Below are 15,977 nucleotides of genomic sequence, written 5' to 3' on the forward strand. Positions count from 1 at the left end.
TCTTCTACGCTGGCAGAGTGTGACGTAGTTGTCCACTTTGTTTTAGTTCTGAATGGACTTATTCTACGCTGGGAGAGTGTGACGTAGTTGTCCACTTAGTTTTTGTTCTGAATGGACTTCTTCTACGCTGGGAGACTGTGACGTAGTTGTCCACTTAGTTTTTGTTCTGAATGGACTTCTTCTACATTGGGAGAGTGTGACGTAGTTGTCCACTTTGTGTTATTTCTGAATGGACTTCTTCTACGCTGGGAGAGTGTGACGTAGTTGTCCACTTTGTTTTAATTCTGAATGGACTTATTCTACGCTGGGAGAGTGTGACGTAGTTGTCCACTTTGTTTTAATTCTGAATGGACTTATTCTACGCTGGGAGAGTGTGACGTAGTTGTCCACTTTGTTTTATTTCTGGATGGACTTCTTATACGCTGGGAGAGTGTGACGTAGTTGTCCACTTTCTTTTAATTCTGAATGGACTTCTTCTGCTCTGTCTGTTGTCCACTTTGTTTAGTTCTGAATGGACTATTCTGTCTTCTGGCAGAGTGTGACGTAGTTGTCCACTTTGTTTTAGTTCTGAATGGACTTCTTCTACGCTGGGAGAGTGTGACGTAGTTGTCCACTTTGTTTTAGTTCTGAATGGACTTCTTCTACGCTGGGAGAGTGTGACGTAGTTGTAAACTTTGTTTTAGTTCTGAATGGACGTCATCTATGCTGGGAGAGTGTGACGTAGTTGTCCAGTTTGTTTTAGTTCTGAATGGACTTCTTCCACGCTGGGAGAGTGTGACGTAGTTGTCCACTTTGTTTTAGTTCAGAATTGACTTTTTCTACGCTGGGAGAGTGTGACGTAGTTGTCCACTTTGTTTTAGTTCTGAATGGACTTCTTCTACGCTGGGAGAGTGTGACGTAGTTGTCCACTTTGTTTTAGTTCTGGATGGACTTCTTCTACGCTGGGAGAGTGTGACGTAGTTGTCCACTTTGTTTTAGTTCTGTATGGACTTCTTCTACGCTGGGAGAGTGTGACGTAGTTGTCCACTTTGTTTTAGTTCTGGATGGACTTCTTCTACACTGGGAGAGTGTGACGTAGTTGTCCACTTTGTTTTAGTTCTGATTGGACTTCTTCTACGCTGGGAGAGTGTGACGTAGTTGTCCACTTTGTTTTAGTTCTGAATGGACTTCTTCTACGCTGGGAGAGTGTGACGTAGTTGTCCACTTTGTTTTAGTTCTGAATGGACTTCTTCTACGCTGGGAGAGTGTGACGTAGTTGTCCACTTTGTTTTAGTTCTGAATGGACTTCTTCTACACTGGGAGAGTGTGACGTAGTTGTCCACTTTGTTTTAGTTCTGATGGACTTCTTCTACGCTGGGAAAGTGTGACGTAGTTGTCCACTTTGTATTAGTTCTGAATGGACTTCTTCTACGACGGGAGAGTGTGACGTAGTTGTCCACTTTGTATTAGTTCTGAATGGACTTCTTCTACGATGGGAAACAGTGACACTGGTATATAGTTTAGAATGCATCAGAGACACTGGTATATCATGTAATATATATTTTAATAAGTTAGAATGCATCATAGACACTGGTATGTAATTTAATATGTATTTTAATAAGTTAGAATGCATCATAGACACATTTTATGTAATTTAATATCTATTTTAATAAGTTAGAATCCATCATAGACACTGGTATGTAATTTAGGATTTATTTTTGAGATTTGAGTACATCTAGACATGGTTATAATAGTATGTATTTTAATGAGTTTTTAGTACATCATAGACACTGGTATATAATTTAGGATTTATTTTAATGAGATTTGAATGCATCATAGACACTGGTATATAATGTAGTATGTATTTTAATGAGTTTTGAGTACATCATAAACACTGGTATGTAATGTAGTATGTATTTTAATGAGATTTGAGTACATCATAGACACTGGTATATAATGTAGTATGTATTTTAATGAGTTTTGAGTACATCATAAACACTGGTATGTAATGTAATATGTATTTTAATGAGTTTTGAGTACATCATAGACACTGGTATGTAATGTAATATGTATTTTAATGAGTTTTGAGTACATCATAAACACTGGTATGTAATGTAGTATGTATTTTAATGAGTTTTGAGTACATCATAAACACTGGTATGTAATGTAGTATGTATTTTAATGAGTTTTACACTGGTATATAATGTAGTATGTATTTTAATGAGTTTTGAGTACATCATAGACACTGGTATAATGTAGTATGTATTTTAATGAGTTTTGAGTACATATAAACACTTTTAATGTAATATGTATTTTAATGAAGTACATCATAGACACTGGTATATATTTATTTTAATGAGTTTTGAGTACATCATATTTTAATAATAGTATTTTAATGAGTTTTGAGTACATCATAAACACTGGTATGTAATGTAGTATGTATTTTAATGAGTTTTGAGTACATCATAAACACTGGTATATAATTTAGGATTTATTTTAATGAGATTTGAGTACATCATAGACACTGGTATGTAATGTAATATTTATTTTAATGAGATTTGAGTACATCATAGACACTGGTATATAATGTAGTATGTATTTTAATGAGTTTTGAGTACATCATAGACACTGGTATATAATGTAGTATGTATTTTAATGAGTTTTGAGTACATCATAGACACTGGTATATAATGTAGTATGTATTTTAATGAGTTTTGAGTACATCATAAACACTGGTATATAATGTAGTATGTATTTTAATGAGATTTGAGTACATCATAGACACTGGTATATAATGTAGTATGTATTTTAATGAGTTTTGAGTACATCATAAACACTGGTATGTAATGTAATATGTATTTTAATGAGTTTTGAGTACATCATAGACACTGGTATGTAATGTAATATTTATTTTAATGAGTTTTGAGTACATCATAAACACTGGTATGTAATGTAATATGTATTTTAATGATATACATCATACTGGTATGTAATGTGATGTATTTTAATGAGTTTTGATACATCATAAACACTGGTATATAATTTAGGATTTATTTTAATGAGTTTTGAGTACATCATAGACACTGGTATGTAATATGTAATGTATTTATTTTAATGAGTTTTGAATACATCATAAACACTGGTATGTAATGTAATATTTATTTTAATGAGTTTTGAATACATCATAGACACTGGTATGTAATGTATTTTAATGAGTTTTGAGTACATCATATTTTAATTTGATTTATTTTAATGAGATTTGAATGCATCATAGACACTGGTATATAATGTAGTATGTATTTTAATGAGATTTGAATACATCATAGACACTGGTATGTAATGTAGTATGTATTTTAATTTTGAGTTTACATACATCATAGACACTGGTATATAATGTAGTATGTATTTTAATGAGTTTTAGTACATCATAGACACTGGTATATAATTTAGGATTTATTTTAATGAGATTTGAATGCATCATAGACACTGGTATATAATGTAGTATGTATTTTAATGAGATTTGAATGCATCATAGACACTATGTATTTTAATGAGTTTTGAATACATCATAAACACTGGTATATAATTTAATATGTATTTTAATAAGTTAGAATGCATCATAGACACATTTTATGTAATTTAATATCTATTTTAATAAGTTAGAATCCATCATGGACACTGGTATGTAATGTAATATGTATTTTAATGAGATTTGAATGCATCATAGACACTGGTATATAATGTAGTATGTATTTTAATGAGTTTTGAGTACATCATAAACACTGGTATGTAATGTAGTATTTATTTTAATGAGTTTTGAGTACATCATAGACACTGGTATATAATGTAGTATGTATTTTAATGAGTTTTGAGTACATCATAAACACTGGTATGTAATGTAGTATGTATTTTAATGAGTTTTGAGTACATCATAAACACTGGTATATAATGTAGTATGTATTTTAATGAGTTTTGAGTACATCATAGACACTGGTATATAATGTAGTATTTATTTTAATGAGTTTTGAGTACATCATAAACACTGGTATGTAATGTAATATTTATTTTAATGAGTTTTGAGTACATCATAGACACTGGTATATAATGTAGTATGTATTTTAATGAGGTTTGAGTACATCATAAACACTGGTATGTAATGTAGTATGTATTTTAATGAGTTTTGAGTACATCATAAACACTGGTATATAATGTAGTATGTATTTTAATGAGTTTTGAGTACATCATAGACACTGGTATATAATGTAGTATTTATTTTAATGAGTTTTGAGTACATCATAGACACTGGTATATAATGTAGTATGTATTTTAATGAGTTTTGAGTACATCATAGACACTGGTATATAATGTAGTATGTATTTTAATGAGTTTTGAGTACATCATAAACACTGGTATGTAATGTAGTATGTATTTTAATGAGTTTTGAGTACATCATAAACACTGGTATATAATGTAGTATGTATTTTAATGAGTTTTGAGTACATCATAGACACTGGTATATAATGTGATAATGTTTTGTACATCATAGACCTGGTATATAATGTAGTATGTATTTTAATGAGTTTTGAGTACATCATAACACTGGTAATAATGTAGTATGTATTTTAATGAGTTTTGAGTACATCATAAACCTGGTATATAATGTAGTATGTATTTTAATGAGATTTGAGATCATAGACACTGGTATATAATGTAGTATGTATTTTAATGAGTTTTGAGTACATCATAAACACTGGTATGTAATGTAATATGTATTTTAATGAGTTTTGAGTACATCATAGACACTGGTATGTAATGTAATATTTAATGAGTTTTGAGTACATCATAAACACTGGTATGTAATGTAATATGTATTTTAATGAGTTTTGAGTACATCATAAAACTGGATGTAATGTAGTATGTATTTTAATGAGTTTTGAATATGAATAATTGCTGTCCCAAACACAGACTGGTATGTAATGTAATATTTATTTTAATGAGATTTGAGTACATCATAGACATATGTAATGTAGTATGTATTTTAAAAACATCATAAACACTGGACTGTAATGTAATATTTATTTTAAGTGTGTACATCATAGACACTGGTATATAATGTAGTATGTATTTTAATGAGTTTTGAAACACTGGTATAGATCTGATTTATTTTAATGAGATTTGAATGCATCATAGACACTGGTATATAATGTAGTATGTATTTTAATGAGATTTGAATGCATCATAGACACTGGTATGTAATGTAGTATGTATTTTAATGAGTTTTGAGTACATCATAGACACTGGTATATAATGTAGTATGTATTTTAATGAGTTTTTAGTACATCATGTGATATAATTTGCTGTTTTAAAACAGATGCATCTAGACACTGTGATATAATGTAGTATGTATTTTAATGAGATTTGAATGCATCATAGACACAAAATGTAGATATTTTAATGATACTCACTGGTATATAATTTAATATGTATTTTAATAAGTTAGAATGCATCATAGACACATTTTATGTAATTTAATATCTATTTTAATAAGTTAGAATCCCAAAATGTAAGATCTGTATTTTAATCAGATTTGAATGAATAACTGGTATATAATGTCCCATTTTAAACAGATCATGACTGGTATGTAATGTAGTATTTATTTTAATGAGTTTGTACATCATAGACACTGGTATATAATGTAGTATGTATTTTAATGAGTTTTGAGTACATCATAAACACTGGTATGTAATGTAGTATGTACAGATCTGATCTAAACACTGGTGTGAATAATGAGTTTTGTACATCATAGACCTGGTATAAACAGTATTTATCTTAATGAGTTTTGAGTACATCATAAACACTGGTATGTAATGTAATATTTATTTTAATGAGTTTTGAGTACATCATAGACACTGGTATATAATGTAGTATGTATTTTAATGAGGTTTGTCCCAAAACAGATCTGTACTCAGTATGTAATAATGTTTTGTCCCAAAACAGATCTGACTCAATGAGTTTTGAATAATGACACTGTATAAAATTTATTTTAAGATCTGAGTACATCTAGACACAATAATGTAGTATGTATTTTAATGAGTTTTGTCATAGACACTGGTATATAATGTAGTATGTATTTTAATGAGTTTTGAGTACATCATAAACACTGGTAAACAGATCTGTACTCAACACTGGAATAATGTAGTATGTCCCATTTTAAACAGATCTGACTCTGGTATATAATGTGAATAATGTTTTGTCCCAAAACACTGATATGTAATCAATATTGAATAAATGCTGTATAATGTAGTATGTATTTTAATGAGGTTTGAGTACCAAAACACTGGTATGTAATGTAGTATGTATTTTAATGAGTTTTGAGTACATCATAAACACTGGTATATAATGTAGTATGTATTTTAATGAATAATGCTGTATATAAAGTAGAGTTCTGAGTACATCATAGACACTGGTATATAATGTAGTATGTATTTTAATGAGTTTTGAGTACATCATAAACACTAGTATGAATAATGTTTTGTCCATAAAACAGATCTGACACTCAATGTAGTATGAATAAGTTTTGCTGACCTGGTATGTAAACAGATCTGTACATCATAAACACTGGTATGTAATGAATAATGAGCTGTCCCAAAATTTTAAGATCTGACATCAGTGTGAATAATGCTGTCCCAAAAAGATCTGAGTACATCTCACTGGTATGTAATGAATAATGCTGTCCCAAAACAGATAATGAGTATGTATTTTAATGAGTTTTGAGTACATCATAAACACTGGTATGTAATGTGTAATTTTAATGAGTTTTGAGTAGATCTAGACACTACATTTACATTACTGAATAACGCTGTCCCAAAACAGATCTGACTCAGTGTGAATAATGCTGTCCCAAAACAGATCTGACTCAGTGTGAATAATGCTGTCCCAAAACAGATTGACTCCGCTGTCCTGGCGTCGTGAGGGAGTTTGTTCCACCATTGGGGAGCCAGAGCAGCGAACAGTTTTGTCAATGGTAGGGAGGCGAGCAGGCCAAAACAGCTTGGGTCTGAGGTACTCGGTGCCGTTCCCCTCACAGCTCCGCAGGAATACCATGGTCTTGTCCCAAAGTGGACAGAGCGGATGACGTGAGAGAACTGGGAAGGTTGAATAACGGGCTGCTGTCCTGGTATAAAATTTTAAGAGTTTGACTCAGTGTGAATGCTCATAATGCTGTCCCAAAACAGATATGACTCATTGGTTGATTGGTTGATTGACAATGCTGTCCCAAAACAGCAGACTGACAAGGATGACCGTAGTCTTACCCACAAGGCAATCTGCAACCTGAACATCACGCTGCCCACCTACTGCAAGGTAAGACACCTGGACACACCTGGACTGGACACAATGTGTGTTAACATTAAATAATGATAATGCTGAACACACCTGGACTGGACACAATGTGTGTTAACATTAAATAATGATAATGCCGAACACACCTGGACTGAAATGTGAATAACGCTGAAGATCTGGCTCCTACTGAATAATGCTGTTCCAAAACAGATCTGACTCAGTGTGAATAATGCTGTCCCAAAACAGATCTGTCTCAATATGAATAATGCTGTCCCAAAACAGATCTGTCTCAATATGAATAACACTGTCCCAAAACAGATCTGACTCAGTATGAATAATGCTGTCCCAAAACAGATCTGACTCAGTGTGAATAATGCTGTCCCAAAACAGATCTGTCTCAATATGAATAATGCTGTCCCAAAACAGATCTGACTCGGTGTGAATAACGCTGTCCCAAAACAGATCTGTCTCAATATGAATAATGCTGTCCCAAAACAGAATGGACTGAATGCCTTCTTTATTTCTCTCCTTGGTGTCCTATTCAGGAGTCTGATTCAGACCTCGATGCAGATGACGAGGTAACCAACTGCACCTTTTCAGAACATTCTTGTTAAAATTTGATAAAATGTTAAAACACTTTTAAACCTGATTAATGTTTATTCGCTGATTGTTTTGCAACGTGTTGTATTGAACCCTCCTTTCTTACAGAGTGACAAGAGTGACAAAAAATGTAAGCTGAGTTTATTTGTTTTTAGAAATGATTACATCTGTTGGTAATGACAAACACAGCCTCTGCATGAACTAACCTTCATAACTACCTGTAGTCCAGGAAGAACAGATAAAATTACAGTACGCAGGCCAATGATTTGCATTGCTTAACATACAACAATGGCCGCTTGACTAGCCACGTTGTGTGTAATATAGTATTACTAAAAGTGTGTCTAGTTACCTGTGTGTTCCTGACCACTATACTATAGTAATATGATATTACTATTACCTTGTCTAGTTACCTGTGAGTTCCTGACCACTATACTATAGTAATATGATATTACTATTACCTTGTCTAGTTACCTGTGAGTTCCTGACCACTATACTATAGTAATATGATATTACTATTACCTTGTCTAGTTACCTGTGTGTTCCTGACCACTATACTATAGTAATATGACATTACTAACACCTTGTCTAGTTAGTTACCTGTGTGTTCCTGGCCGCTATGCTATGGCTGGTATGCGTTGCATCCCTTCCTCTGCAATACCCATTCTGTTTCTCCCTCCTACCATCCCTCCTTCATCCATTCCACCATCATCATCATCATCATCATCACGCTATAGGACTTCAAAGGGAATGAACGCTTGAGTTACTGTATGAATGCTTGAGATACTGTATGAATGTTTGAGATACTGTATGAATGTTTGAGATACTGTATGAATGTTTGAGATACTGTATGAATGTTTGAGATACTGTATGAATGTTTGAGATACTGTATGAATGTTTGAGATACTATATGAATGCTTGATATGTATAAATGTTTGAGATACTGTATAAATGTTTGAGATACTGTATGAATATGAATGCTTGAGATACTGTATGTATGTTTGAGATCCTGTATGAATGTTTGAGAATACTGTATGAATGTTTGAGATACTGTATGAATGTTTGAGATACTGTATGAATGATACTGTATGAATGAGATACTGTATGAATGTTTGAGATACTGTATGAATGTTTGAGATACTGTATGAATGTTTAAGAATATTGTATGAATGTTTGAGATACTATATGAATGCTTGAGATACTGTATAAATGTTTGAGATACTGTATAAATGTTTGAGATACTGTATGAATGCTTGAGATACTGTATGAATGTTTGAGAATACTATATGAATGTTTGAGAATACTGTATGAATGCTTGAGATACTATATGAATGCTTGAGATACTGTATGAATGTTTGAGATACTATATGAATGCTTGAGATACTATATGAATGTTTGAGATACTGTATGAATGTTTGAGATACTGTATGAATGTTTGAGATACTGTATGAATGCTTGAGATACTGTATGAATGTTTGAGAATACTGTATGAATGTTTGAGATACTGTATGAATGCTTGAGAATACATATATTTGCCATGGCACTTCCAATGTAAATATATAACCTCCAGTTATTTAAATGTATTTGGACGGCTGACGAAAACACACTGTACTATGACAATATGTTAAACGAACATCATTTCATTCCAGATTTATGCTTGCATGGAATTAATTCAAAGAAGGAATTCATATAATGGGAATTTTCAGTTCATTTTCTGTCTCCGATCACTCCCTTATTTTACTTTAATTGTTGTTTAAACACTTTCTTTGCTCTGCATGATAATAACTTGACTGACACATACATGGTGGTGTATGTTTGTTAGTCTGTGTATGTGCGTATATGTTTGTTAGTCTGTGTATGTGCGTATATGTTTGTTAGTCTGTATATGTGCGTGTTATCACTCATTCTTCTTTTCTGTTATCAATTCATTAGCATGTTCAATCACTGGTATGTTTTCTGTTATCAATTCATTAGCATGTTATATCACTGATATATGTTCTGTTGTCAATTCATTAGCATGTTCAATCACTGGTATGTTTTCTGTTATCAATTCATTAGCATGTTATATCACTGATATATTTTCTGTTATCAATTCATTAGCATGTTATATCACTGATATATTTTCTGTTATCAATTCATTAGCATGTTATATCACTGATATATTTTCTGTTATCAATTCATTAGCATGTTATATCACTGATATATTTTCTGTTATCAATTCATTAGCCTGTTATATCACTGATATATTTTCTGTTATCAATTCATTAGCATGTTATATCACTGGCATCTTTTCTTCGATCACTGATATTTATTTAATAAATTAACTGAGGTTTTCTAAATGTATTTATATATTTATATATATATTGTTTTACTGATAAGATTTTATTTGCAACATTAACTATGGCTTATGTATTTATATATATTAAGATTACATGAGGTTTATATATTTATATGTAGTTTTACTCCCCATTTGTTTCTATTTACTTATGAATTCCTGACAGTTAGCTGTCAGTGGTTAACATGGGAAACGTTCTGCTCTTTTCTCCCCGTTTGCTTTTGTCAGTGGACATGAACCCTTCATGTTGAGAAACAATCTTGAGATCTTTGTTTGTGTGAAACCAGTCTGTTTTTTTCTTCCTCCATTTGTTCCATATTCAGCAGGGGTTGGGGGTCAATTCCATTTCAATTCAAACAGTCAATTCAGAAAGTAAAGCAAATTGAAAAGAATTGGAATTAGGAACTGGAGTTTCAGTATACTTCCTGAATTGTCTAGAATATAAATGGAATTGACCCCAACCCTGGTATTCAGGTCGCTGCCCATTTTTATTTGTATACCTTCCTGTTTTGTTTAGACTACTTCTTGTTGTGTTTAGACTACTTCCTGTGTCATGTGTATGAATGTGCAGTCAAACACACCAATATGTATCGACAGGTTATTTCTTGCCCATATCTTTCCTCCGTCCTGTTCTGTTTCTCTTCTGTTTTGCTTCGCTTCTGCTGTTGCTGCCCTCCTCCCCCCATCTCCCGTCCCCCGCTCCTCTGGAAAACTCACCACTCCTCTCCCGTTGTCAAGCTGCTTCCCCTTGTCCCTGTGTTGAACAGAAGATATACTGTGATATGTTCTGCCCTGACCACAGTTTTTTTTCCGATGTCTTCTCTTCCCCTTCACTCCATCCTCCCCTTATGTTCTTTACACCTTTTGGTTTGGTTTCCTGCTTTTTTTTCAAAATGGAAGACGACGAGACAGAGTCGACAGAGACTTACACGCTGCCGACCAATCAGGTGCTAGACCCAGCCATGCTGGCCAGCCCTGACCTCCTTTCAGAGGTCTCCGATATGAAACACGACCTCATCAAGATGTCTGCCGTCTTGACGACAGAGCAAACTGAACACCCAAGCCCTTCGGATAGAGGAAGAGGAGGAGGAGGAAGAGGAGGAGGAAGGACAGGGATGGAGGAAGAACCCGGGGAGCCGTTTGAGATCATGGAACAGGTGAAAGAGGATCTGGAGAAGGTTGGAGATATTTTACGAGGGGAGATACTACATTCACAAACAACAAAGAGAAGGTACTGCAGATGTCCAAAATGGAGGACGAGGAGTGGGTTATCTCTCAGACTAAAGCCAAAGCCATGACTCCCTCTGATGGTCAGGAGCCGGTAATACAAGAAGTCAGCATTCAGAGGAAGACCTCTTCCACAATGACCAAAGAGGTTAGAGATATGTCAGGTGTGGTATCTCACCTCAGTGGAGGCGTGAACCAGCACCTAGAAGAGAGATCTGGCGTAACCAGTTTCCCACTACAGGACATCATAGTCCAGGAGAGATTAGATCAGGTCGTTCTGAAGCGGGAAGGCAAACGCCATCCTCCAGAGATCAAAAAGCCGATCAGGAAGAAGTTGAGGGACAGGGAACGTTCTGGATGCAGCAGTTCAGAGGGGGAGCTGGAGAGAATGAGCTCTGAGGAGTCCCTTGATGGGGATGTTGTTCTGGGAGAGCCGAGGCAGGAAGTGGTTCCCGGGTCTGAGCCTGTAGTGGTTCCCGGGTCTGAGCATGGAGTGGTTCCCGGGTCTATGCCTGGAGTGGTTCCTGGGTCTGAGCCTGTAGTCGTTCCCGGGTCTGAGCATGGAGTGGTTCCCGGGTCTGAGCATGGAGTGGTTCCCAGGTCTATGCCTGGAGTGGTTCCCGGGTCTGAGCCTGGAGTGGTTCCCGGGTCTGAGCATGGAGTGGTTCCCAGGTCTATGCCTGGAGTGGTTCCCGGGTCTGAGCCTGTAGTCGTTCCCAGGTCTATGCCTGGAGTGGTTCCCGGGTCTGAGCCTGTAGTCGTTCCCAGGTCTATGCCTGGAGTGGTTCCCGGGTCTGAGCCTGTAGTCGTCCCCAGGTCTATGCCTGGAGTGGTGTCTGGGTCTGGACCTGGAGTGGGGCCCGGGACTGAGTTAAAACCGACTGCAACCCTGGATTGGGATGTCGTACTGGGGGAGTCTGGGCTTGGGTCTGGGTCTGAAACTTGGTCTGTGCCTTCTGGACCAACCCCAGCCATGGAGCCACCAGTGTCGCCCCTGGTCGTGGAAACCCCAATCGGATCCATAAAGGACAGAGTGAGAGCTCTGCAAAAGAAGGTTGAGGAAGAGGAAGAGGGGGAGGATGGCCGTAAGCGAAAGCCTACACAGGCGCCAGTCCCTCAGAACACAACTTTCATCACCATCACTAAGGAGACGGGTGAGCCCCAGATGCCAGATCTTCCTAAGCTTCCCAGATCTCCGAAATCCCCTCGGTCTCAGACGGAGAGGCTGGAGGAGACGATGTCTGTCCGGGAGCTGATGAAGGCATTCCAGACTGGCCAGGATCCTTCCAAGAACAAAACGGGGCTCTTCGAGCACAAAGCCATGACGTCATCCACAACCTCCACGTCGAGCTCCGAGGCAGTGATCTACAGTGAGACCTACAGAGCTGAAACCAGTCTCACAGAGCATACGCCATCAGAAACTCCAACTTCCACAATCCTCTGCTCGCAGAGTGATGTCCTGGCTCTCCATTACAAAGGGGTGGATGATGAATCACATCTGATCTTAGTAAGAGACCACTCTGAAGACTCTAAGATAACTCATGTCTTAGAAAGAGACCACTCTGAAGACTCTGAGATAACTCATGTTACGGTTCAGTTGCAGGAGTCAGCGACTAACATCAACAGAATACAACCAGAGGACAGATGGATCCCTCTAGACAGGGCTCTACCAGAGGACGGAGGTATCCTCCTAGACAGGGTTCTGCCAGAAGGTGGAGAGATCCTCCTAGACAGGGCTTTACTGGAGGATGGAGAGATTCTCCTAGACAGGGCTCTGCCAGAGGGTGGAGAGATCCTCCTAGACAGGGCTCAACTGGAGGAGGGAGGGATCCTCCTAGACATGGCTCTACCAGAGGATGGAGGGATTCTCCTAGACAGGGCTCTACCAGAGGACGGAGGAATCATCCTAGACAGGGCTCAACCAGTGGATGGAGGATCCTCCTAAACAGGGCTCTACCAAAGGACAGACAAATCCTCCTAGACAGGCCTCAACCAGAGTACGGAGGGATCCTCCTACACAGGGCTCTACCAGAGGACGGATGGATCCCTCTAGACAGGGCTCTACCAGAGGACGGAGGGATCCCTCTAGACAGGGCTCTACCAGAGGACGGAGGGATCCCTCTAGACAGGGATCTACCAGATGATGGAGGGATCCTCCTAGACAGGGCTCTACGAGAGGACGAAGGGATCCCTCTAGACAGGGATCTACCAAAGGACAGAGGGATCCCTCTATACAGGGCTCTACCAGAGGACGGAGGGATCCTCCTAGACAGGGCTCTACCAGAGGACGGAGGGATCCCTCTAGACAGGGCTCTACCAAAGGACGGAGGAACCTCCTAGACAGGGCTCTACCAAAGGACGGAGGACCAGAGGGACAAAGGACAGAGGGATCCCTCTAGACAGGGCTCTACCAGAGGACGGAGGGATCATCCTAGGGGGGCTCTATCGGAGGGATCATCCAGGCAGGGCTCTACCAGAGGACGGAGTGATCCAACTAGACCGGGATCTAACAGATACTGGAGGAATCGTCCTAGACAGGATTCTACCAGAGGACGGAGGGATTCTCCTAGACAGGGGTCTACAAAGAGATGGAGGGATCCCTCTAGACAGTGATCTTCCAAAGAACAGTTGTATCCTCCTAGACAGGGCTCTACCAGAGGATGGAGGGATCTTCCTAGACAGGGCTCAACCAGAGGACGGAGGGATCCACCTAGACAGGGCTCTACCAGAGGATGGAGGGATCATCCTAGACAGGGCTCTACCAGAGGACGGAGGGATCCTCCTAGATCGGGATCTATCAGAAAATGGAGGAATCTTCCTAGACAGGGCTCTACCTGAGGACAGAGGGATCCTCCTAGACGGGGCTCTACCAGAGGATGGAGGGATCCTCCTAGACAAGGCTCTACCAGAGGACGGAGGGATCCTCCTAGACAGGGCTCAACCAGAGGATGGCGGGATCCCTCTAGACAGGACTCTACCAGAAGATGGAGGGATTCTCCTAGACAGGGCTCTACCAGAGGATGGAGGGATCATCCTAGACAGGTCTCTACCAGAGGACGGAGGGATCCTCCTAGACAGGGCTCTATCAGAGGACAGAGAGATCCTCCTAGACAGGCTTCTAGCAGAGGATGGCGGGATCCCTGTCGACAGGGCTCTACCAGAGGACGGAGGGATCTTACTAGGCAGGGCACTACCAGAGGACGGAGGGATCCACCTAGACAGGGCTCTACCAGAGGACGGAGGGATCATCCTAGACAGGGCTCTACCAGAGGACGGAGGATCCTCCTAGATCGGTATCTATCAGAAAAATGGAGGAATCTTCCTAGACAGGGCTCTACCCGAGGACAGAGGGATCCTCCTAGACAGGGCTCTACCAGAGGATGGAGGGATCCTCCTAGACAGGGCTCAACCAGAGGATGGCGGGATCCCTCTAGACAGGGCTCAGCCAGGAGATGGAGGTATCCTGCTAGACAGGGCTCAACCAGAGGAAGGAGGGATCCCTCTAGACAGGACTCTACCAGAAGATGGAGGGATTCTCCTAGACAGGGCTCTACCAGAGGATGGAGGGATCATCCTCGACAGGTCTCTACCAGAGGACGGAGGGATCCTCCAAGACAGGGCTCTATCAGAGGACAGAGGGATCCTCCTAGACAGGCTTCTAGCAGAGGATGGCGGGATCCCTGTCGACAGGGCTCTACCAGAGGACGGAGGGATCTTACTAGGCAGGGCACTACCAGAGGACGGAGGGATCATCCTAGATAGGGCTCTGCCAGAGGATGGATGGATCCTTCTAGACAGGGCTCTACCAGAGGATGGAGGAATCCTCCTGAACAGGGCTCTACCAGAGGACAGAGGGATCATCCTAGACAGGGCTCTACCAGAGGACGGAGGGATCCTTCTAGACAGGGCTCTACCAGAGGATGGAGGAATCCTTCTAGACATGGCTCTACCAGAGGATGGAGGGATCTTCCTAGACAGGGCTCTACCAAAGGATGGATGGAGCAGCCCAGAGATGATTCAGCTGGAGGAACCAGAGATGGGACCAGACAGGAAGTCTTCTACAGATATGATGCAGCTGGAGGAACCAGAGATGGGTCCAGACAGGAAGTCTTCTATAGAGATGATGCAGCTGGAGGAACCAGAGATGGGACCAGACAGGAAGTCTTCTATAGAGATGATGCGGCTGGAGGAACCAGAGATGGGACCAGACAGGAAGTGTTCTACAGAGATGATGCAGCTGGAGGAACCAGAGATGGGACCAGACAGGAAGTATTCTATAGAGATGATGCGGCTGGAGGAACCAGAGATGGGACCAGACAGGAAGTCTTCTATAGAGATGATGCGGCTGGAGGAACCAGAGATGGGACCAGACAGGAAGTCTTCTATAGAGATGATGCGGCTGGAGGAACCAGAGATGGGACCAGACAGGAAGTGTTCTACAGAGATGATGCAGCTGGAGGAACCAGAGATGGGACCAGACAGGAAGTATTCTATAGAG

At 39.2% G+C, this 15,977-nt stretch overlaps 1 protein-coding gene across 1 annotated transcript in view; it reads left to right on the forward strand.

The window, feature by feature from the left end:
• LOC135530633 (ankyrin-2-like) overlaps positions 1-15,977 on the forward strand; it is a gene marked incomplete at its 3' end in the record, with an annotated part of 134,174 nt that overhangs the window by 107,758 nt on the left and 10,439 nt on the right. Inside the window, 8 exon segments of the mRNA XM_064958918.1 lie at positions 6,925-6,947; positions 7,215-7,341; positions 7,866-7,929; positions 11,153-11,470; positions 11,473-11,945; positions 12,459-13,403; positions 13,785-14,666; positions 14,784-15,964. Coding sequence (XP_064814990.1) covers positions 6,925-6,947; positions 7,215-7,341; positions 7,866-7,929; positions 11,153-11,470; positions 11,473-11,945; positions 12,459-13,403; positions 13,785-14,666; positions 14,784-15,964 — 4,013 coding nt within the window.

The sequence above is a fragment of the Oncorhynchus masou genome, unplaced genomic scaffold (assembly GCF_036934945.1).
Source record: "Oncorhynchus masou masou isolate Uvic2021 unplaced genomic scaffold, UVic_Omas_1.1 unplaced_scaffold_1402, whole genome shotgun sequence".
NCBI lineage: Eukaryota > Metazoa > Chordata > Actinopteri > Salmoniformes > Salmonidae > Oncorhynchus > Oncorhynchus masou.